We start from the raw sequence: 24045 nt of genomic DNA, 5'->3' as shown, positions 1-24045 counted from the left end.
CTTTACTTTTCCTTTGAGAAAACTATGAACATTTTGTTAGTTCCCGTTTTATCAGATTCTATATCAATTACACAAACTTCTTATCTACCTAATTCTTTTTGTGCTTCAGAAGAATGTGTTAAACCTACAGAGAGAAAAGACACCATTGCTGGAAGCAAGGAAGTCTTGGGATCTACAAGCACTTTACAGGTATGTAATTTCATGCATTCTTGTCCATATTCAGTCAGGTTTACCTTGAGGGTATTTTAACTTCTCTATTCTGTATAATACTAAGGCCAAGTTCTTTTAAATTTAAGACTCTGCATTTGACAAAACTTGATATCTTACACTTTGCCAATATTTATTTACTGAACCAAATTGTAATGTGTTTAAAGATCTCTGTTTTACCTTACATTTCAATGTCTTAATTTATACACAAGTCTTTAAAATTTCACAAAACACTCTTCTCAGATTTGGGTGTTGACTAGGTCATTGCAGGATCATTTGTGTTGAGGTGTTCAGTTGTGTAAAGACAGCCTTTGACAGATGATATATTTAACTCTAAAATACTTCATTATCTCGAGAATTTTTATCTGCATAAAAAGCCCATTCTATCTACTCTCAAAATTGAAATCTTATGTACAAAAAACATATTTACATCAAACTCCCTTACAGGAGAAAATTTATTGTTAGTTGTAATATAAATTTTTAAGGACTAATGGAAAATGTGATGCTGTCAAAGGAGAATTCAGTTAGCAATTGACACTTCTTGATGCGGGACTCATTGAAATAACTGACCGCACCTGCATATAATTTTCCAAGATTTTATCTCAGAACTAAGGTTTAAAGCATCATTTTACACGCAACATATCAGTATTACAAGAATCTTTACTTTAGTATCATTCTTCTATAGAATCATGATCCTGAAGTTGTGTTGCTTCTTCGGATGAAAATGAAAACTAATTTATTCTAGTCTGACCTTTGTAAAAGTAAAAAGTGTTCTTTTGTTTACTTGAGGAAGCTGTTATTTTTCTGTCTATAATTTTATCAAAACCTGACGTGAATATGTACCTATTTTTTTGACCTGGTAACATGTTGAATTTCCTGCTGAATGTTGTCTGTTTTACATCACATTGTAGAATATTAGTGCCAAATAGTTTGGCAACAAATTTGAAGGCTGCTCATTCTTAGAATTATAGAAGCTTTAAGGACAGAATAAGTTTCTTTTATACATTTCTTCAGTGATATAGTGTAATATATTCTGCGTTCTTGGTATAACAAGTTATTCAACATTATTTTAAAACCTAATAAGTACAAAACAATTTTTGCGCTATTTTTATGAAGAAATGTAATGGTTTAATGGGATAGGCTTATATTTTAAGTTTATGATTGTTTTGTCATGTTAGAAAGAAATTGCACCCTTCGTTCGTGTTTTTTCAGACATGAACGAAGGGATTAAGATTTGATTAAGCCCTTAACTGCTGGTGAAAAACGGAGAGTATTCAAAAAAACTAGATTTGTCCCATGAATGAGATGCTGCCAGTTAAGGGGTTAAAACATTTTCTGGTATCTACCAGTCTCTACAACTATTTGAGTAATGCAAGTGTAAAAAACATACGAAAAAAGATAAATGTATTCTATCTTAGATTCCTCACGCCTCAGTTAGCATGTTCAGTCTTAGAGTCCATGGCAATTCACATAGAATATAATTGAGCAAGAATGGTGTGTTTGGAAAGATATCTCAGAGAATCTTTTCCCCTTAGACTAGTGTTTCTCAACGGGGTGTTCAGAGGACAGCAGGGGGCACTAGTGGGGATTTTTACAAAATAGCGTGCTGGGATTCCGTTGGGAGTGTTTGCTTGAAGGTCATCTTTGCCTCTCATACGCACAACAATACCAGATTAGACTTTGAGATACTTGCTAAAAACTGAAGTGTGTAACATTAAAACATGCTTGGGTGCAACTGTGTTGATGGCAGCTCTTCTTCTCTTCAGTGTTTCTGTTGGCATCTTGGCGGAGCTTTGTGCTCTTGATACTGGTAGCTTCACTGGTAGCTTTTTTTCAGCGTTACACCGGCTGATGACGTTGCTGTGATTCACTTGTCAGGTTATAGGTCTCTGGTTTTCAAATATTTGAACAGACACTATTTTCAGGTAAGAGGTAAGATAATATTGCTGAAATGCCATGGGTTTGTTGAGAACACATGCAGTACTAAGAAGAAATATATTTTACAGACTATTACAGCAAGGAATTTATTACTTTGTCGTTAATTAGATTGTATTTTTATATTTATTTCTCCAATATTATTTTTCATGTCAGTGTTAATGTCATGAGGCTGTTAAGTGACTCCATGACACTTTCAATTTGACTCATTACGATTGGATTAAGAACCTGCTTTGTTCATTGTAATTTCTGTCCAGTAAAAATATTAATCTCTAAATCAATAGAAAGGTCTATTGAAAAATATCATCCATGTTTCTGTATGGCATTAATAGAATCTGGAACTTTTGTTCTTAAAACACTGGGTTGCACAGTAAATGCAATGTAGGTGAAATTTTATAGATATGTCACATTCTCCTGAAGGCAGCAAAGAGCTGCACCATGAAAAACTGACAAACATCTAAGAGAAGATGAGTTATGATTGAGGTGATTACAGTTCTATCAATTTTTTAATGTTGCAGAGCAGTCCTTTTTCAAATTGTTCAAAGTTTAAACTGGTATTGTTGTACATCTTTTAGCTGGCCATTTTGTCCAAGATTTAACAACTAACATGAGAAAATAGCACAAAACAAAAACATTTTCCACTCTGATTGGCTGCTGATAAGCCTACCGATTATAAGTTGAATGCCCATTGCATTTTTCTTATACACCTTTAAAAATGATTTCTATTCACATGGCTTTTTTTGTTCTTTGGAAGCGAATAATTCAGTAAAAAAAATCCTTAAAAGAGATTGCGTTTCTCTTTTAAGGATTTTTGATGACAAATACAGAAACAATAAAAATCAAGATGGCTACTATAATGATGGTAATATTAATCATAAAATAATATTTGGTGAATAATGGATAGGGGGCGCTGGCCCAAAAAAGGTTGAAAACACTGGCTTTCACAAACAATTATGGCAGTATATTTTTATTTGAAAGGTACAACTTACAGAAACAAAAGATTTCTGAATAATGTAATTTGGACAGATGAGTCTCAAGATGTACATTACTTTTGACTGTAATGCACATAAGAAGAAAGCAAAATAGAGTATAGCAAACTGTCTCAAATCATCTGTAAAGTACAGCGGTGAAGGGGTGATCATTTGTTTTACAGCTACAGGATCTGGGTGAATTTACACTTTATATAGCACAGACTAGTAGGAATATTAGGTTAAGTTGCTTCAAGTGACTTGCCTACATCAACATGTGCCTAAAGGAACTTGGATTCAAACTCAGTGTTTTTTTGAAAGGCGATTTACTCTACCCACTGAGCTACAATGCCCCGGGGACCTCAGCGCACCAAAAAGTCTGTCTATTAAAGTTATTTTAACATAACAGAGAACCCAAACACAGCAGTAAATCTGAATGACTGAAAAGGAAAATAACATTCCTAGAATCAGAGGGTGTAATTTTTTAAATATTTTATATTACCACCATATTTTCCGGACTATAAGTCGCTCCGGAGTATAAGTCGCACCAGCCATAAAATGCACAATAAAGAAGAAAAATACATATATATTCCTAATTTTTTAGGGAAATTTATTTGATAAATTCCAACAAGAACAGACAAGTCATCTTGAAAGGCAATTTAAAATAAATATAGAATAGAGGCAACAACAGGCTGAATAATTGTACAGTATACTAACGTTACATGACAAACAACGAACAAAGAACGTGCCTGGTAAGTTAGCATAATATATTAAGAATTATTCAGATAACTATAGCATAAATAGCATGCTAACAAGTTTACCAAACCATCCGTGTCACTCCAAATCACTAAAGGCAGGAAAATCTTCATCTTCTATGTTGCTTGTAAACTTTTAACTGCGAAGGTAGAATAACACAGGTCGAGAGCGCCCTCTTGCAACTTGCAACTGCAAGAGGGCGCTCTTGACCTGTGTGTGAAAATAACATGTGATATGATATAATGCTGTGTTAATTTCCACACATCAGTCGCTCCGGAGTATAAGTCCTATCCCTGGCCCAACTATGAAAAAAAAACTGTGACTTATAGTCCGGAAAATACGATAATACGTTCATTCACGAATGAACTTATTAGTAAAGGGAAACTTTGTTACTGTTGTAATCAGTCTTTAATGGAATATGTTAGGACGAACATGTACTCTTGTGATGATGTAATAAACATGGATTTTCAGAGTTTCAGTAATCAACAGAGTCTTGTTGATGAGGAACCTCTGCTGTTAGAAAGAAGCTCATTCGTACCACAGTGGAGGTGCTATGCCAAGTATGTTAACTCCCAGCAGATCTTCCTCACATTTCTTCCTGCCACCTTTGCAGGTACTTTATTGTTGTGTACTGAGACAGAAAACCCCTACATTTTTACTTTAAATTAGGGATTAGATGTGTCGATGAGGCATAATGTGCATGTTGCATCTACTTGTCAGACGTTCTTATGTTGATGGCATCAACATTGGAGACCGAGCCTAGAAGTACTGTCAGTATGCAAGAGGATGATACCTTGACTCCCAGCAATAGATCTCAGGCAGACTCCCCGTCAGGTTTCACCAGTGGCCCTGATAAGTCAGAGTCTGGCTACAGCCTGGTCTCTAAGCTGCACAGGAGCTCCAGCTGTGGCGGCAACTCAGGCAAGTCGACTCTCCTTACATCTCCATCTGAGAGCCACACTGGGCCTATAGATTTGCTGCATGTGGAATCTGAGAGTTTGGACAGTAGACTGTCACAGACAGATACTGGGACATCATGCTCAGGTTGGTATTTTGATCAAGTGGTTGTGATAACATTGCTGTAGATTAGTTCAAAATGAGTCAATTGAAAAAATAACCAATGTCTTAACACACTAGAACATGACCTTAATAGTATTTAAACTGTTCTAGATCCTGAAGGAAAAGAAGGAGTCCAGTTTTCTGAACCACAGAAGGAGAATTTGCACATCAGTTTCAGCAGGCAGGTTTCCCAACAGAACACTGGTGGCAGCAGTCATTTAAGGTGTCCAGTTTATGTCTACAACTGCTCACTAGAGCACCTGAAAGAGCAACTAATACATCCTAACTCAAGGTGCCAACCTAAGGACATCTTTTTCAGGTAAGGAACTTACTTATTATAGGTCTATCAGTCATATAGCAGAGATCAAACTAAATCAGCTCATATCTGACCGAGCCATCTCAACTGGCTCCTCTCAACTTGAAAGAGCAGCAGCTCGACTCTTGAGTCCCTCCCAGATGACCAAGCTTCTCAACCTATCCCCTATCTCTAAGGGAGAGCCCAGACATTCTACAGAGAAATCTCATTTTGGCCGCTTGTATCCGTGACCTCGTTCTTTCGGTCATGACCCAAAGCTCATGTCCATAGATGAGAGTTGGAGGATTGATCAACCGGTAAATTGAGAGCTTTGCTTTTTGACTTAGCTCTCTCTTCACCATGACAGACCGGTACAGCGCCTGCTTCACTGCAGACACTGCACCAATCCGACTGTTGATCTCCCACTCCATTTTTTTCTCATTTGTGAACAAGATCCCGAGATATTTAAACTCCTCCACTTGGGGCAGGACATCCTCCAGGCACTCTTTCCTTTTCTGGCTCAAGACAATGGCCTTGGGTTTGAATGCACTTATTCTAATGCTGGGTGCTTCACATTCTGCTATAAACCGCTCCAGCTAAAGCTGTATACACGATGTGATGACTTAAGTAGGACCACATTGTCTGCAAAAAGCAGAGATGCGGTCCTAACCGAAACCAATCCCCTCAACACCTTAGCTGCACCTAGAAATCTTTTCCATAAAAGTAATGAACATAATCTATAAAAAAAAAGGACAGTCTTTATGGAGTCCAACTGTCAACAGAAACGAGCCCAACTCACTGCCCGCAATGCGAGCCAGACTCTAACATCGGTCATACAGGAACCTAGCAGCCCATATCAAAGGGCCCTTATACTTCTGGAGCACCCTCTACAGGACTCTCTGAAGGACACGGTTGGACACCTTCTCCAAGTACACAAAACATATCTGAACTGGTTGGATGAACTCCCACACACCATCCAGAACCCTCCAGGGTGAAAACCACACTGCTCTTTCTGAATCCAAAGTTTGACTATCCGACGAGCTGTCCAACGATGGTCTCCCTTTTTGAATAGGGAGACCACCACCCTGATCTGCCTGTTCAGGGGAATTGGCCCCAATGTCCATGAAATATTGCAAAGCTGTGTCGACCAACACAGCCCTACAATATCCGGAACCTTAAGGAACTCTGGGCGAATTTCATCCACCTCCAAGGTCTTTCCACCAAGGAGCTTTTTAATCACCTCAGTGCCTGTTCTGATTTGTCTTATCTGACAATGACATGTCAGCCCACTCTACAATTAATTCGGGAAGAGGAATTCCAGATGAATGCTCTGAATGGTCTTTGTGGCTAGGAATCTTTCCCTTGCAGAATTTCTTTTGCTGATCTAATGTTTTTTTTTCTGTGTGATATTGGGTGACTGTTTTCTTGGTTTGACCCTTAAAGCTTTCTGTTTTTTTTCCTTTTGCAGGTCATTATCTCAAGACCGCAACAGTCCATGCCCCTGGACAGACCTCCTGTCTCAGCCTTACAAACATAAAGAGCTTGCTAATTACTGCAGCCTGCTCCAAGAACATTACCACCAGAGTTATGTTAAAGGTGACTTGACTTTAAATTAGGGATCCTCAACTCCAGACCATCAGAGCCTGTGTTCTGCAGATTTTGGATGTGTTTCTGTGTCAACACACCTGTGTCAAATAATCAGGTCATTAGCCGGACTCTGGGGAAATTGATCTAGTCCCAATACTTGCACTTAAACCCTTCAATGCATGTTCATGTTGAAGGGTTGACGTGCGTAATGTGTCCCAAATCTCCATATCTGGCCTTCTCCCTACCCCTTTTGAATCCTATTTCTGCACTTCTGCTAAGCCTGTATCCAGCATACTTTGTCAAAGTGTATTACCCAGAATTCAAGAATTCAGACAGAATTATGGCAATGTTTTTCTTTATTTAAAATTCAAAGAAAATAGTATGACAAGGCGTACACCAGTAACAAAAATGTTTGATAAAAGAAGAAATAAATAAGAAAAAATACGAAATAAAGATGCACCAGTTTAAGTGATACTCAAAAAAAGAGTTCAAATATATAGCAGACTATATATAATCGGTGAGTATTCCTATGACATCTACCACGTCATCATGGCTTGGTGCTTTTGTGTCTCAGGTGTGTTCCGTAGCCTGCAGCAATCCTACAGTATAAGCTCCCAGGACATCCTCTTGGCAATGGATTACTGTGAAGAGTCACTGCAGGAGATCGACGTCACAACTTTCCTACAAACCCTCTGTGGTCACATGCGGGTTTTTAGGGAGAGTGGCAAGACCCAAAGACTGGGAGGAGGCCTAAAACTTTTAAGAAGATCTGCCACCTTTTGTGTTGGAGAGGTTCAGGAGGAGCGAGCAGAGACAGGCAGGTAAGTTCACCCAGTTTGATATTTTCAAGAAAATAAATGGCAAATGTTTTTGAGATGTCACCAACATTTAAAATATTATCTTTCTGTTACATGTTAAAAGATCAAAAACTAGCATGTGTGGATTGTAAACTGTCAGCTATGTTCAATTTAATGATAAGAAACTCAAAGGTTAATTTTAGCTCAGATTTGCAAAGTAACGCAAGAAAAATTTGATTGACATTGATATGCCTACATCAGTGCACAGAACCAAAACAAAAGCGACTTATGAGCATAAACACCTCATATTTTGCAAACTTAAATTTTTTTATGGTGGAGGACTGATATATTCCTAGCAGAGCACTTGACTCAGACTGCAAGTTTATTGGTGGTTTCTAGAATTTCAAAAATTAGAATGAGAGCCAGATTTGTAAGTTATTAGACACCTCTCCAGTGCAACCAACAGACACCCATCTACTTTTAAGACTAGACTTAAAACTTTCCCTTTTGAAAAGGCTTATAAGTGGCTTAGGTTATCCTGAGCTTTTTCTGTAGTAAAAGTAAAAGCATTTCCTGCATATTCGTTTTTAGAAAATCAGATGGCAGTTATCCTTTTCCCCCCCAACTGACTGCGAAAGCTTAACGTATTCCAGCTCCTTTAATTGAAACTTATTGTATTGTTTAAAATTGTATTATGACTGGTTTGAAAAATTGGTTTCAGTCTTTCTGAACCAAAGATTGGAATGCGCTTTCTCAACCAGATGTACTCTGTGCAATAATTTTATAATTATCTTTCATTTAAAACAAAAAACGATCCAATAGCATGCTGATTGGCTACTTGTCACATTCAACAGACTTCCTTCTTGCTCCCAGTCGGGGGAACACCACAGACATTGCGATGAATGAGCCAAGATGATTAAACACGTTCAATATCCCTGATTTTAGATCAAAGCATTCCACCGACTGGACCCAATCAGTCGTAACACACCACACACAACAGGATGATTGGTTACGATTGTCGGAAGTGACAATCTTAGAACTCAGAACGTTCTAAGACGTTCTGAGGAACGCCAACATGCAGAAGCATTATCTGAGGATTCCTTCCTCCCTCCAAACTGCAGCAAAATTGCCAAGTCTTGTTGACTGGTCTGCGGTGATAAAAAGGTTGGGGACCACTGCTGTACACTATTCCAAGGTTTCCTGGACCTTTGAACAGAAGCAGGCCAAGAAAGTCATAAAATCTCCACCTCAATTGAAAATGAGTTGCGCTTCCATCAATTTATTATCCCTAATCCTAACCCTTACAGCAAAGCCATATTGCGGGATTTCATTTGACTCAAGTAATAAAATGTCTTATGGACCCTAAAACTCCCTATTGGCTGATTCAAAAAAAATAAAAATAAATAAATAAATATAATATATATATATATATGTATTTTTACATATATATATGTATTTATGTATATATATATATATATATATATATATATATATATATATATATCTATAATATATATATCTATATATATATATATATATATATGTATTTATGTATATTTTTATACAATGAGTGTTGGAAATTAAGTCCCTCACTATTTTGTTCACTAAACCTAGTGGAAACATAAACTTGTCTTCTGCCCTCTGTGCCATGTCACAAATATACCTAAGGGATCCAAGACTTTGAGACTTAGTAATAAAAAGTTTCTACATATTACATAAGTCAAACAAACTAGAAAAAATACCTTTGTTGCAGTTTTTTTTTTATAGAAACTGTGGGTGTAAATAAGTGAGGCAAGCTTAATTGGGGCTAGGGTTAGGTTTGAAGGATTTCCTAACATGGATTTTTCCTTAACGGAATACTTAAAGATATTAAATGTGAAGTTATACTATTATAATAAATTATTAATTTATGTACATTTTTATTATCAGTACTCCTGAAATAGAAAATTGTTGTGGAGCTGAATCTGAAGGGAAGGCTTCTCAGCGGATCCTGGATGAGTCCAAAATACCAGCATTCCCTCTGACCCTGCTACGAACTCAACCCGATTGTGAAGTATACCCAGATTTGCACAAAATAATTCAGGTATATCTTAAAATTTAAGACAACTGATTGATATGTTTTAACTAGACTTTTTTTTTCAGTCATAACTGTTAACAGATTTTTTTTATGCCCTTGGGTTTTAGTTATTTTTGTACATCTAAAATAAAGCTATATGGGGGATTTTACAGACATAACTTCTGGCAGTAAAATTTCTGCTCTCCTTCAAATATTCTCTGCGTTCCCACAAATCTTTGTGCTCATGCTCAGATTCTCTCCTAGCGCATAAAACTTCTTTCTGTATGGATGAACTCTCTGCTCACAAATCTCTGATTGTTTGCAAAGTCTTTTCTGCTCTCTCATTAAACAAAAAGTACAGATGTCTTGTATTATATTGTTCCAGCCAATACAATGAAAGTGTATTGGCAAATGTATTGCAGTTGTTTCCTTCCTGCTGCTCAGGACAGGCAGGCTGTGTTGCAGAGCGGTGTCGCCATACCAGTCTCCAACCACAGAGAATAAGTCACTCAATGTATTTTGTTATTGTTTTGGAAAAAAAAGAAAAGTCACTAGAAGAGCATGAAAAATTGATAAACAGCAACAAAGTGGATAAGTTGACAACAGTGCTACTTCCGACTTGATCATACCCTCACCCATCCCAGCTGCTCATCTCCACTCAGCCGTGTCTCTTGACTTCCCCACAACTGGGAATGTGATTTTACATACAATATACAGTAATAACCAAATGTAACCCAGTCAGTTTGTTACGCACGACATTAAAGAAAGGGAAAAAGACACTGCAGACGTCTTAGAAAACACAGAGAGCATTGAAATTCCCATAGGAAAACACTGAGACCGTAGCAATTAACCGAAGGAAAACAGCATTTTTTGTTTTGAGACGGAGAGGAAGAGAATTTGCAAGTGAGCAGAGAGGTAGTCAGTGCAGAGAGAAGTTTTGCATGTGATGAGTAAATATGAGTACGAGCAAAAATTTTTGAGAACAGAGAATATTTGAAATAGAGCAGAAGTTTTGAGTGCAAGTATTACACATTTGGAGAATAGAGAGATAAAATCCTGCGTGCAAGCTGAAAATGTGTGCTCTCAATTTATGACAGTAAAATCCCTCCATAGAGCTGTCATGATCAGAAATTCAAAAAAGAAATATAGTATGTTTTCACTGAAGTCTTATTTTGAATAGAAAATGAAAGCCTTGACTCGTCTTCCTTGAACCAGAACTAGAGCAAAATAAAAGGGCAATCCCTAATCTTCAGCTATTATGTTTAATCTTATTTTACAGACCCATTTCCTCTTCCTTATTGTGAATAATCCACAGTACCCATCATCCTTGAGTTTCTCTCCATTTCTTATGATTGTGGCAACAGTTGGTCTCACAAAGCTTGTTTGCGAGTTGTCCTTTAGCTAGTGACAGTACATGTGTTAACCGAGTAAAAAAGGGCAGTATGTCAGGCGAAGCCCCACTTTGACGCATGCCTGTGTCGTCTTGCTGAGAATCAGATGACTAACAAATGATGCTTTGCATTACACTGTAAAAAAGGAATTGTAGAATTGACAGTAACTTATTTGCAGCAGGGTTGCCAGTCAGCTACTGTAATCTTTACGGTAAAGAAATTGCAGTTTTTTATTTAATTTTTATAACCATATTCCTATAATTTGATTAGTGTCACTGTAATTTCTTTAAAATTTCTTTTTTTTTTCCCAGTCACAGCTGCTCTCAAAGGAACCTTTCAGAGATAAAAAAAAAAAAACTGAATTTACTACTTTCAATTATATATTTTTGCAAAACTATACCAAAATAGTTTTTCGTACCATTTGTCCAGATTTTATAAGCTCTTTCAGGCTTTAACGAAAACAATGGTCAGCTGTGAGTTCCCAACCGGGTCTGAAGCGTTCTGAGCAGAATCACAGCACAGTAGTGAAAGGGGCGGGACAATCAACCCCATTGGCTGATGCAATATCAGACCATGCCAGCCATTGGTTGTCCAATCCATCAGCAAAACAATCACGAAAGGCCTACTTCACAGTTTTTGAAGACTTTTAGCACTTTAATATATATATATATATATATATATATATATATATATATATTCTGAGTAAAACAAAACACAAAATCTATTTATACTTTCCAATCTTGAGGAAAAAAAAGACATCAAATCAATATTATTAACTTTTCACTTTTGTTTTTAACACTGGGTTACATAAGGAACAATCAATTGTCATCCAGATTTCAAAATCTTTTTTAACAGGACAAGTTTCTGATGATCCTGTCGCAGTATTTTAAAAGTGTACCATCAAACCCATACTACTACTTCTATTTCCCTCTGTCATGCAAGAAAGAGGTAAGTTTTCTTTTTCATGTCATCACTAAATAAATGTAGTCTTGTAATCAGTGAAACAAGTAATGAAGCTGCTTCTGAATGCAAATATACTGTTGAAACTAGATATTTGCATATGACTAATAAAATGATGCATCCATTTTTTTTTCTTACCGCCTGTAGTTAAAACAGACCAAATGACTTTTGCTTTAGCTTAATTAGAATTACTAAAATTACTTATTAATTATTTTTAATTATATTAGCTAAGTCTAATAATTGCTCTCACCGATGTCTTGGTGAGAGCAATTATTTGTATTTCTTCTTTGGATTCAAAAGTTTATATAAATTTGATCAATATCATGTCTTAAAATATATGATTTGGATCAAACCTTTCCGGTTTCCTTCCACAGTCTTCTGATAGGTTTACTGGCACATTTGAGTTAATTATAGTCAGACCTGTATTTTAAAGCAACTGCTGAAGCCCACTATTTTCTTGTTTGACACGATGGAAAGGCCAAAAGAAATCAACCAAGATATCAGGAAAAGAATTGTGAACTGCTTAAGTCTGGTTCATCCTTAGGAATAATTTACCAATGCTTTAAGGTGCTGCATTCATATGTTCAAACAATTTTATGCAAGCGTAGACATGATGGGATTTTCCCACCATCATACTGCCAAGGAAGGAGATGGGTTAATGTGTTTTAGTCCAATCTGTGTAGATTGACCCGAGAACAAAAGCCAGAAGCTTAGTGTAGATGTTAGCCGAAGCTGGTAAGGCAGTGTAGTTATTCAGTGAAACAGGCCTGTTCAGATATGGTTGAGGAAAAAATGTTTTCTTCAAAAGAAACATACAAAACAGATTGCAGTTTGCAAATTCATACAGGAACAAAGGCTTTCATTTGTGGTGACATGTCCTGTGCTCTGATGAAACTACAGTGGAACTGTTTGGGCCAGAATGACAATTGATACATTTGGAGAAAAAACAGGGACGGTTGTTACCATCCTTACTGTGAAGTATAGAATAGAATAAAATAGAATAGAATAGATAGCATTTATTGTCATTGAACAGGATTCAACGAAATTTCTATTGCAACTCCCGTGCAAAAAGTCAAATATATACAATATTAAAAACAAACACACAATAATAATAATAATATACAACTAAAATTAACTAAAGGCACTCAACCACACCAAAGAAGAAGCAGCAGGTCCAATTATGGTAAAGTGCAGATGATGTGACAGTGCAAGTGCAGAACAATATGGCTGTGTGGGGGTGGGGGGGTGTATGTGAGGTTATGATATGTGTGGGAGGGGGCGGCAGGGAGTAATGGCTCTGACGGCTGTGGGGAAGAAACTGTTTCTCAGTCTGTTTGTTGTAGTCCGTATATTCCTGAACCGCTTGCCTGATGGCAGCGGCACAAACAGTCTGTGGCCCGGGTGGCTGGAATCCATGGCTATGGATCCAGTCTCTTCTTGACCCGGCCTATGTAAATAGAGTCAGGTCCGGGAGGGGGCATCCCACAATGCCTTGTGCTGTTCTCACCACCCGTGTCAGTTGTTTCCTCTCCAGTGCTGTGCAGCCACCATACCACACAGTCACGTTGAGACAGAGGATGCTCTCGATCGTCGCCATGTAAAAGTTCAGGAGCAGCCGTGAGGAAAGTCCAGCCCGTCTCAGTTTCCTGAGGAAGAAGAGCCTTTGTTGGCTTTCTTCACCAGGTGGGAGGTGTTGGTATTCCAGGAGAGGTCAGACGTGATGTGGAGGCCGAGGAACTTGATGTTGTCCACACGCTCCACCTCTTCTCCATCTATGAGAAGGGGAGTGTGACCCGTCCTCCTGGACCTTCTGTAGTCCACAATGACCTCCTTGGTCTTCTCTGTGTTCAGAATGAAGCAGGCAGCCCCACCTGGAGTAGCTTCAGCACCAGCTTGTCTGGGATGACGGTGTTAAATGCTGAGCTGAAGTCTACAAATAGCATCCTGACGTAGGGTGTTGGGATGCTGCAGATGGGTCAGGGCTGTGTGCAGAGTGATGGAGACAGCGTCCTCTGTTGACCGGTTCGCTCTGTAGGCGAACTGAAGGCTGTCCAGGTCTGCAGGGATGAAGTGTCTGATGTACCTCAGAAGAATCCTCTCATGATCACCGGGGTCAGAGCGACGGGCCGGTAATCGTTCAGGCTGGTGATGGACGTCTTCTTCGGTACAGGGATGATGGTGGAAGACTTGAGACACTCAGGAACCATGGTGAACTGCAGGGACAGATTGAAAATGTCCAGAAACACTCCTGCCAGCTGGTCGGCGCACGTTTTCAGCGTCTGGCCTGACACCTTGTCCGGTCCTGTAGCTTTGCGGGTGTTGATCCTCCTCAGGGTGGACGTCACCTGGTGCTGCTGCAGGACGAGAGGCTGGTACTGCTCCTCTAGTCGGGGTCGATGTGCAGCTTCTCTGCTGCCCACTGTGTCAAAGCAGGAAAGAAGCTGTTTAAGGTGTCAGGCAGGGTGGGGTCGCGGCTGGTCAGCTGAGTGCTGTGTTTGTAGTCTGTCATGGTCCTGATGCCTCTCCACATGCTACTGGGGTTGTTGTTGATGAAGTGTTCCTCAATCCGCTGTTTGTACTGGAGCTTGGCCTGCTTAATTCCTTTTTTCAGTTCTGATTGGGTCCTGCTATAAGCCAACCTGTCCCCAGACCTGTAGGCAGCATCCCGGGCTTTCAGCAGGGCCCGTACTGTGCTGTCCAGCCATGGTTTCTGGTTTGGAAACACTTTTATGGTCTTAACAGGGAGGACAGCGTCAGTGCAGAACTGAACATAGGACAGAAAGATGGAGTCACAGCACCATCTTGTGGTGCTGTTTGGCCTTAGGAGGATCTGGTAGACTTCATAAAATACATATGACCATAAGGAAGGAACATTAATTATGTAGAAATGTTGAAGCAACATCTAAAGATGTCAGCCAGGGAGTAAAAGCTTGGCTACAGATTTGTCTTCCGAATGGACCACAGAACTTAAGCATACAGTCAATCTGTTTCTAAAGTGGCTTACGGACAACTTAAGGCTCTTTAAGTTGGCCATCACAGGCCACCATAGGGTTTTGTGATGGCTTGTCAGGCCATCACAAATATCTGGCAAATGTCTGATTTCAACTGTGTTAGATATTATGAATAGAGTTCACATAGATTAGCAAAGCCAATATTTATTAGAGGTTTTATTTTAAATGAAATAAAACAAATGCAATTGAGACCTACCATTGAGTACTCCACTGAATCCAAGAAGATTACCATTTTCATTGTGAATTCTATACTCAGGTGGAGTCTGAGGATGATGAGACTGAAAGACGACCTAATGAAGAGCTGGTTTCAGAGATGGAGCCGATAAGTGAAGATGGTGAGGATTCCTTGGGAGCACTGTCCTCAAGGCACATTGCCCTGCATCCCTGCTTTAATGCACTTGATTTAGCGGATTGCAAATCAAATGGCCTGGGCTGAAGCACAGTTCAAGGAATTATGACAAGTTGTTTAGTTTCACAAGCAGTCCCAGATCGTCACACTTCAACCACCATGCTTGGCTGTTGTGATATATTCTTATAGTAAAATACTGCTTTACTACCAGATATAAAAGGACAGACACCTTCTTAAAAGTTCCTATGTGATCTTTTCACTGCATAAAATACCTCCCAAAAGATTTGGGAACCATCAGTGTTTTTTGGTGTGCCTTTGGATTAGTAGTGGTTTTGCAATTGAACCCCATTTTTGTTCAAAATTTTTTAAAATGTCTTCATGTTTGGACATTTTATTGTTGCTTTTAAAATTATTTTAGCCTTTTTCATGTAGACAGGCTGGTTCCATTTAGCGTTTCTTGATTCTAAGGGGATGGCAGTAATTAGACGTTAACATGATTTGTGAAATTGAATTCTACCTTCATAAGCTTATGTACATCACAGTTCATTCATTATTTAACAGGGATCCAGGTTGGTTTTCATAGTTTTCTTTTTTTTTTTATCTTCATTTTGAATTTACTCTGGTCATCTTCATCTAATGCTAACATTTCTTTCTTGATCTTAAATATTGATGTAAAATGCTGTGGAAGAAACTGTTACTTTTTCAGTGTACTATCTGTGAATGTTTTTTGCTCCAGAGAATGTGTCGGGTTGTTGTCTGATGGAGAGTGACACAGACCTGGTGGTTGAGTATGAGGACCATGTAGGCACCAGCTCACAAGAGGGTGAAGAGGGTGAAGAATGCTCCCAATCCGACTCCAATACTGTCAACCAGGACCAAGACTCCTTCAGCATCCTGGATGGAGAGTCTCTCCTCGAGGCTGAGGGGCCGCAGCTGGACATGCCACCACTTTTTCTTCACATCACTTGTTCTGTCAACATGAACAGCATCCATGGTTCTATGCCTATTCAGACTCTTCCCACATGCCTTGGTGAGTATAGATCTGCTATCACAGACAATTGACATGGTAATAGAGTGATTAGATTTAAGTTTTTAGAAGACACACAAATGAGAATAAGAGAATACGCCCACTTTTTGAATTACTATTTTTTATATGAAACAAGATATGAATATATTACAGTTATTAACTTTTGCAAAATTAAATAAAACATTTAAAACAGACAGTCTGAGGTGTGATGCGTCTGTTGTGCAGACCAATAGTCTCAACTGTGTGTGTGTCGCTGGTCTTAGCTGATCCTGCAGATGGATGAGCCGGATGTTGCCATCTTGTGCTGGAGTGGTCACACATGGCCGACTAAGATAAGATTGATTTGTAGTAGTGCAAGTGATGCAGCTACTGCTCTGATGGACATCCCTGCATCCAACATGCCAATGGCACTCTCCCGCATAACTGGCGACATTTGAGGCATTATGACTTGTGGCAAAATTTGGCATTTTGGGGTGGCCTTTTATTGTTCCCAGTCCAAGGATTGTCCAGTTGTTGCTCATTTTGTCTGATCACCCAGTGGACATGCCCCAGCCATGCAGAGTAAAAAAAACAACTCACTGAGTAATGCTCACTGACACCAAGTTGGGTTAAAAATTATACACAAGTCAAGAGAAATATTACTTTTGTATAATGTCAGCAAACACTCATTACAGTTCACTCCACATGGCAACAATATCTGACATGGGGCATTTATATTTTAGTTCAGTATATATAATGCCCAGATCTGATCATCAATATTTCAGTTTTTAAGATGATAAGCTGGAAAGCTTAAAATGTTGCTGCTTTTCTTAAACTTCTCAACTTGAATGCTGTGCTTTCAGGTGAGGTTATCTCCTGTCTGGATAACCTGGAGACATTACAGTCTGTTGATCTGACTGAGCTTTCAGTAACTCTGGATGTGTTTGTGCTGACTCTGCCCCTGGAAATTGAATGTATGGCTGATTATCATCATAACAGGTCAGTGGGAGAGAGAGCAAAAGCCTGATTTTTTCAATAGCTAGGACAAATTTATTATCCATGAAAACTGGTGTATGAATATATATATATATATATAAATATATATATAGGATAAGAACCACCGCGGGTGGTTCTTATCCTCTGAGCTCGGGTCCTCTACCAGAGGCCTGGGAGCTTGAGGGTTCTGCGCAGTATCTTGGCTGTGCCAAGGACTGCTGCACATTTCTGGACTGAGATGTCTGATGTTCCTGGGATCTGTTGTAGCCACTGCTCCAGTTTGGGGGTTACTGCCCCGAGGGCCCCGATGACCACAGGCACCACTGTGGTCTTCACCTTCCAGGCCCTCTCCAGTTCCCTGAGGCCCTGGTATTTCTCCAGTTCTCGTCCTCCTTTTTCCTGATGTTGCAATCACTTGGTATTGCTACATCTACCACAACGGCTTTCCTCTGTTGTTTATCCACTACGACAATGTCATTTGGACTAGAGAAGTGTGGTTGGCTGGTCACAAAGAAGGGGAAGGTCATCCACACAGAAGGGATCTCACTCCCAGAAGGAACAATAGCAGACATAGAGGACAGTTACAAGTACCTAGGTATACCATAAGCAAATGGCAACCTCGATGAGGTCACAAGGAAGGGAGCCACAGCTAAATACCTCCAACGAATAAGGCAAGTCCTGAGAAGCCAGCTCAATGGCAAGAACAAAATCTGTGCGATAAACAGCTATGCCCTGCCAGTAATCAGATACCCTGCTGGAGTAATTAGCTGGCCAAAGGAGGAGATAAAAGCCATAGATATTAAGACTAGAAAGCTACTAACCATGCATGGAGGGTTCCATCCCAAATCCAGCACCCTGAGACTGTACACGAGCCGCAAGGAAGGAGGCAGAGGACTAGTGAGTGTGAGAACCACTGTCCAGGACGAAACAACTAAGATCCATAAATACATCAGGGACAAAGCCTCAACAGACAATGTGCTCAGTGAATGTCTCAGACAACAGGGAACAGAGGTTGAGGTGCCAGAGATACATCATGGGAGGACAAGCCCCTACATGGGATGTACCACCAGCAAATAACCCAAGTGGCTGATATCAGTAAATCCTACCAATGGCTGGAAAAAGCTGGACTCAAGGACAGCACAGAGGCCCTCATCCTGGCCGCCCAGGAACAGGCCCTAAACACCAGAGCAATAGAGGCCCAGATCTACCACACCAGACAAGACCCAAGGTGTAGGTTGTGCAAGGAGGCCCCTGAGACAGTCCAGCACATCACAGCAGGGTGCAAGATACTGGCAGGGAAAGCGTACATGGAACGACATAACCAAGTGGCAGGCATAGTGTACAGAAACATCTGTGCAGAATATGGACTGGAAACCCGAGATCAAAGTGGGAAACACCCCCAAAGGTGGTGGAGAACGCCAGAGCTAAGATCCTGTGGGACTTCCAGATCCAGACAGACAAAATGGTAATGGCGAACCAACCAGACATTGTCGTAGGGATAAACATCAGAGGAAAGCCGTTGTGGTAGATGTAGCAATACCAAGTGATTGCAAACATCAGGAAAAAGGAGCATGAGAAACTGGAGAAATACCAGGGCCTCAGGGAGGAACTGGAGAGGGCCTGGAAGGTGAAGACCACAGTGGTGCCTGTGGTCATCGGGGCCCTCAGGGCAGTAACCCCCAAACTGGAGCAGTGGCTACAACAGATCTCAGGAACATCAGACATCTCAGTCCAGAAATGTGCAGCAGTCCTTGGCACAGCCAAGATACTGTATATATTTGTGTATATGTCTATATATCTATATATATATATCTATATATATATATATATCTATATATATATCTCTCTCTCTCTATATATATATATATATAGATATATATATATCTATATATAGATATATATATATATCTATCTATCTATAGATATATATATAGATATAGATATCTATATCTATATATATATAGATATAGATATAGGGGTTAGGGTTAGGGTTAGGGTTATTTATATATATATATATATATATATATATATATATATATATATAGATATAGATATATAGATAACCCTAACCCTAACCCCTATATCTATATATATATATATATATATATATATATTATATATATATATATATATATATATATAACCCTAACCCTAACCCCTATATCTATATATAATATATATATAGATAGATATAGATATATATATAAACTTGTATATATGTATATGTATTAAACAATCACTGACTTCAACATAAAAATATTTTCAAAATGATTTGAAAAAGGATTTTCTGTATTTAGTTAAATTCAATTCAAGAATAATTTATCGATCCTAAAGGGTGATTAAATGTTAAGTAATAATTAATTCAGGTACACCTCAGAGAGCAGTGTTTCCCTGAATCGTTCACCTGGACAGCCATCTTCCTATCGCTCTGATGAGGAGTTGATCACGGTGTTGGACAATCTCAGGGGAACTGATGATGAAAGGTTCATTTTTTTCTGTTCATTTTTTGTGAAACAACATAACATTGCTTCTATATAATTTTGACTTATTCAGAATCTCTTCTGGATATCTGATATTTTTGTTTTTTTCACTTAGGTTCTCTGGCGATCCCTTATCCAAATTTCTGCCTCCTCACAAATTAGCAATTCTGGCTACAGTTGATGAGGTGAGCTCTGTTAAAACAAACATTAAATGTTGTGGAAGAATGTAGAATGTAATTATACTCATCAACTGAAACATACCCTAACATTTCCCATCTGCAGTGTGCAGATTAGGTGTAGTTAGGTGCTCAAGAAAGTCAGTAATGCTATGGTTAGAATTATTCAATTGTTTATTTCTTTATTTTGAATATTAGTTCCACAAGTGAGTTGAGGCACTCCTATGTCCCTACTGAAATTGGAAATGGGCATATTTTCTATGTCCTATGTTATAAACTTGGTGCTTGGTGTAGAGTTCATGTATATACAGAGTACTGCACTTATTTGCTCCCCATGTGTTTCAGATCCGCTGGCTGCTGGAGGATGAGATTGTTTCTGCTCTGTGTCACTCTCGAGTCATCAATTCAGCCACACTGCTGAAAGTCGCAGAGCATGTTTTACGCTCCAGTGGACGACCACACTGCCACTGTGAAGATGTTCCGCTTCAGTTTGTCTTCGGACCTGAGCAGTCACTGGAAAAATTCCGAGAGGCAAGACCATACACAGAATCTTAAAAGGAATCTTAATTAATAGGATTCATATTTATTTAAAGACCCTTTTAGCCTCTCCCAGTGTTTTCTGCATTTTGCAATATCAGTGTTAGTAGCCATATGCTCTGCAAATGAAAAGGCCTCATATGCTGCTTTTGGCCATAGTTTCGATTCCATAAGAGAATGAATAAAAGCTATTTTTCAATGCTTTACCAGAATAAATAATATTGCAAAGGACATGATACAAACAATCAGACAGTAGTCTTCCATGGTTGGTTCATTATATCAAATGTAGGACCCTACATTTGATTCAGTTTTGCCATGTAAATCCACTAACAACACAACATTCCACCAAAGCACAGATTGATGCAAGATCTACTTTTAGTGGTACTTTATTCTATTTTTGTTAAAGTGTAGTCAGTTTTTTTCTTCAATAAAAGAATGACTATTTCACTACATATGTAGTATGGCATAGCATTTTCTTTCATAAAGAATTAACATTCTTTTTCTGCTGGACCTTGGAGTGAGAAATGAATAAGGACAGAGAGATAATGTCTGATGGGATGTTATCTGATTGTGCAGGAGTTCTGCAGATTGTCGTTCTCTGGCTACATTTTGAATGTAGTACAGGACAACTTCTACTACCTGTCCCTGAGTAGAAATCACCCACAGAGGATCCAGGCCACAAAGAGATTATCTGAGACTACCACAATCTCACCACAATACAACAATAGGACTCACATAGAACCTATGATGTTGGAGAGTGAACAGGAGTCTGGAAGCAACAAAGAGGTCAGATACTTAACTTCTTTTTATTAAGTAATTCTTATCACTGTTTGACAGACCATTGTCCTTTATTTAAACAATTAAATTAGATTGAAATTTAAAGACATAATTAAAGTCTTTAATTATGATGCTTAAAATCCACTTTCTTATGCTAGGTTGGGGTCAGGTTTTGCATTTTGAAGCTTTCATTATTAAGAGGCATGAGAGTTTTCAGACAGTTAAAATCTATCCCATATTATGGAAAGGCTCGGAATCAGATGTTTAGTCAAAATGGTGGCATGTAATTATCTCTTTATTCTGACTTGACAGATACAATATTTACTTCATCTTGTTTAATGGCAGTTCTGTTAACTTCAAGATGGTTACCAATCTATAAATCAGTGTAAGGGTTATGTGGAAGATCAGTCAATTCAATTCAGTTTATTTATATAGCAACCAATTTACAACAAATGTCATCTGAAGGCATTTTACAAAAAAATAATTTCAATTCTATCACACATACCTTCCAAATGATTCTAGTTATTGAATTGTACAGTATGCTCAAGTAAATAGTCAAAATGCTGGAATACATTTAGTTCTAAGGCAGTGGTTCTTATTTACTTTCTCTGAAGCCCCTAGAAACAACAAATGTTTCCCCCTCGGAAAAGTGAAAACACTATTGTGAATGTGATATTTAATAACTTATCTGTACTAACCGCTGACTAAAACTTAAATGACCCAAATATCAAAACAGCTGAAATAAGTGGTTGTAGGTCATTTTATTGTTTTTAGTCTCAAAACAATTTCCAAAACAATTTCAGTAACATTAATCAAGACTGCTAAGTCTGTGGGATTCTCAACAGAAAAAAGTACACATGATCAACTGATATAAACGCTTTTTGACTAATAGTAAAACTTTTTAAAATTAGTAAAAAAAAATATTTGTCAACTGCTTCAGCTTGTTTTTCAAAATGTGTAGTTTTTAACCAAAAATTTTATGCAAAATTTGAAACAAATTTTTTATATTCCAACTTGTCAGAGGAGATGAAAAGTGCTTAACATTTTGCATTCACTGTAAATAAGCTTCATCATTTACTGGTGAAGTATTTTTTAATATTGAGGATGGACGATACCCACTAATTGAGAACTACTGATCTAAAAGAACCCAGCAGATTGCAGTTCAATTTTATAGTTAATTTATTTTCTGAATAAGTCACTCTTCCATAAAAAAATTTACTAATAATTTGTAGCTTCTTTGAAAACCACTAGTACAACAGTTTGGTCTTGACTACTTAGCGTTTTATTTATGAGAGGAAGAATTTTATGTTCAACAATTTGTTTGTAAAACTTCATACCTGGAGACTTGGAGTAAACACATTTAGACAAATATTTCACAATCTCTATCCTCCTTCAGAGTGAAGATAGGAAGGCCTTCAGTCTTCACACAGATTCTTATGGAGGAGACATAAGTACTGCCGAAGCCAAAGAAACAGTCCAAGCCAAGAAGCTAGACTCTGAAGACATTTCTAGGACAGTGAGGGACCTGAGTCAGCCGAGTCCTCCCCAGCCCGATTCCTGCAATCCTGAGTCCATTTTTTCTCCAAAAACAGCATCAAGTGTCAGCCTGTCTGATTCTGCTCAGTCAGCCTCTCACAGTGAGTCTGACAGATGCATTTCACACGTTTTGCTTTTTTTTAACAACTTTTAAATAACATCAGTAAATGTTATTAATAGCATCACTAATAACATCATGAACCTCTTAAAATTCAGCCATGAAAGTTAGAATGCTGAACCTTCTTTTTCTCTATCCTTGCCTATGCATTTCTGCTCTCCTAATTCAACTGATCACCCAGAAATGTACTATGAGAAGTTCTAAGATTGAAATCCCGAAACAAACATGACAGAGTGATGGTACTTCAAGCAGCACTGCAGCTGTTGCTAAAAGCACTGAAACAAAATAATTGTCTACATTTTGTGAGAAAGCTTTAAGTCAACTTTCCTTAGTAACAACTTCCAAACCAAAGAGCTTAAATAAGCTTGATTTGTTGGAACTCAGGTAAAGTACATTTGCTGATTTGAAAATAGGGGGCTTTTGAATTTTGACTGTGTGGTGAAGCAGAAAATTGTCTGTTTAATTTCAGAGTTTGACATAAGTAGCTATCTATCAAGCTCCTCCCTTTGACGTTGACAGAAAAGAAAGTAAAATGGGTCAAATCTTATTCTCAGGTTGCAGCAGACTGAGGCCAAGTCGTGTCCAGAGTGTTGTCTCCAGTCAGGGCAGTCTGGACTCAGATATGCAGGGTATGCTCCTACCACAGCTGAGTTGTGCTTGATACAATATTCATTGAGTATTGTATTTAGTGTGTTGCTAATGGCTAACTGATTGTTTTATAAAGTTTTAACTATTTATTGGTTGAAAGCCAATATTGTGTCTCCAAATAACACAAAATATTTTTTTTAGTTTATACTTGCTTCTAAAATAGAAACAAGTACAAGCCACATAAGAAGACATCATATACCAAAATTAAAATTGAGCTAAAACTGCTTTCAAAGTTTTCCCAAAAGCTGCTTTGCAATCTGGGATTGCTAAGAGAGGCTTTTAATTTATAATACTGTACATTAGCGAGCCATCACAGTATGTGAGGATTTGATTTCTGGTGCAAACAACAATAATAATAACAATACATTTTATTTGTAACGCACCTTATATTTCAAAGAAA

General features: G+C 38.3%; 1 protein-coding gene across 5 annotated transcripts in view; it reads left to right on the top strand.

Annotated features, from left to right (window-relative positions):
• szt2 (SZT2 subunit of KICSTOR complex) overlaps window positions 1–24045 on the top strand; it is a 122596-nt gene that overhangs the window by 40344 nt on the left and 58207 nt on the right. For 4 of the 5 annotated variants that reach the window (XM_055024130.1, XM_055024131.1, XM_055024128.1 and 1 more), the window contains exons 23-39: window positions 110–189; window positions 4338–4479; window positions 4587–4910; window positions 5037–5244; window positions 6689–6816; window positions 7382–7628; window positions 9534–9687; window positions 11907–11999; window positions 15279–15357; window positions 16108–16401; window positions 17241–17376; window positions 19740–19856; window positions 19969–20038; window positions 20375–20560; window positions 21143–21352; window positions 22740–22980; window positions 23552–23626. In XM_055024130.1, coding sequence (XP_054880105.1) covers window positions 110–189; window positions 4338–4479; window positions 4587–4910; window positions 5037–5244; window positions 6689–6816; window positions 7382–7628; window positions 9534–9687; window positions 11907–11999; window positions 15279–15357; window positions 16108–16401; window positions 17241–17376; window positions 19740–19856; window positions 19969–20038; window positions 20375–20560; window positions 21143–21352; window positions 22740–22980; window positions 23552–23626 — 2784 coding nt within the window. The remainder of the gene's footprint in view (window positions 1–109; window positions 190–4337; window positions 4480–4586; window positions 4911–5036; window positions 5245–6688; window positions 6817–7381; window positions 7629–9533; window positions 9688–11906; window positions 12000–15278; window positions 15358–16107; window positions 16402–17240; window positions 17377–19739; window positions 19857–19968; window positions 20039–20374; window positions 20561–21142; window positions 21353–22739; window positions 22981–23551; window positions 23627–24045) is intronic. The other variant, XM_055024132.1, reaches the window with a different exon arrangement.

The sequence above is a fragment of the Poeciliopsis prolifica genome, unplaced genomic scaffold (assembly GCF_027474105.1).
Source record: "Poeciliopsis prolifica strain line A6 unplaced genomic scaffold, Auburn_PproV2 SCAFFOLD115, whole genome shotgun sequence".
Classification (NCBI taxonomy): Eukaryota; Metazoa; Chordata; class Actinopteri; order Cyprinodontiformes; family Poeciliidae; genus Poeciliopsis; species Poeciliopsis prolifica.
This window is presented reverse-complemented; position numbering and strand designations above follow the sequence as displayed.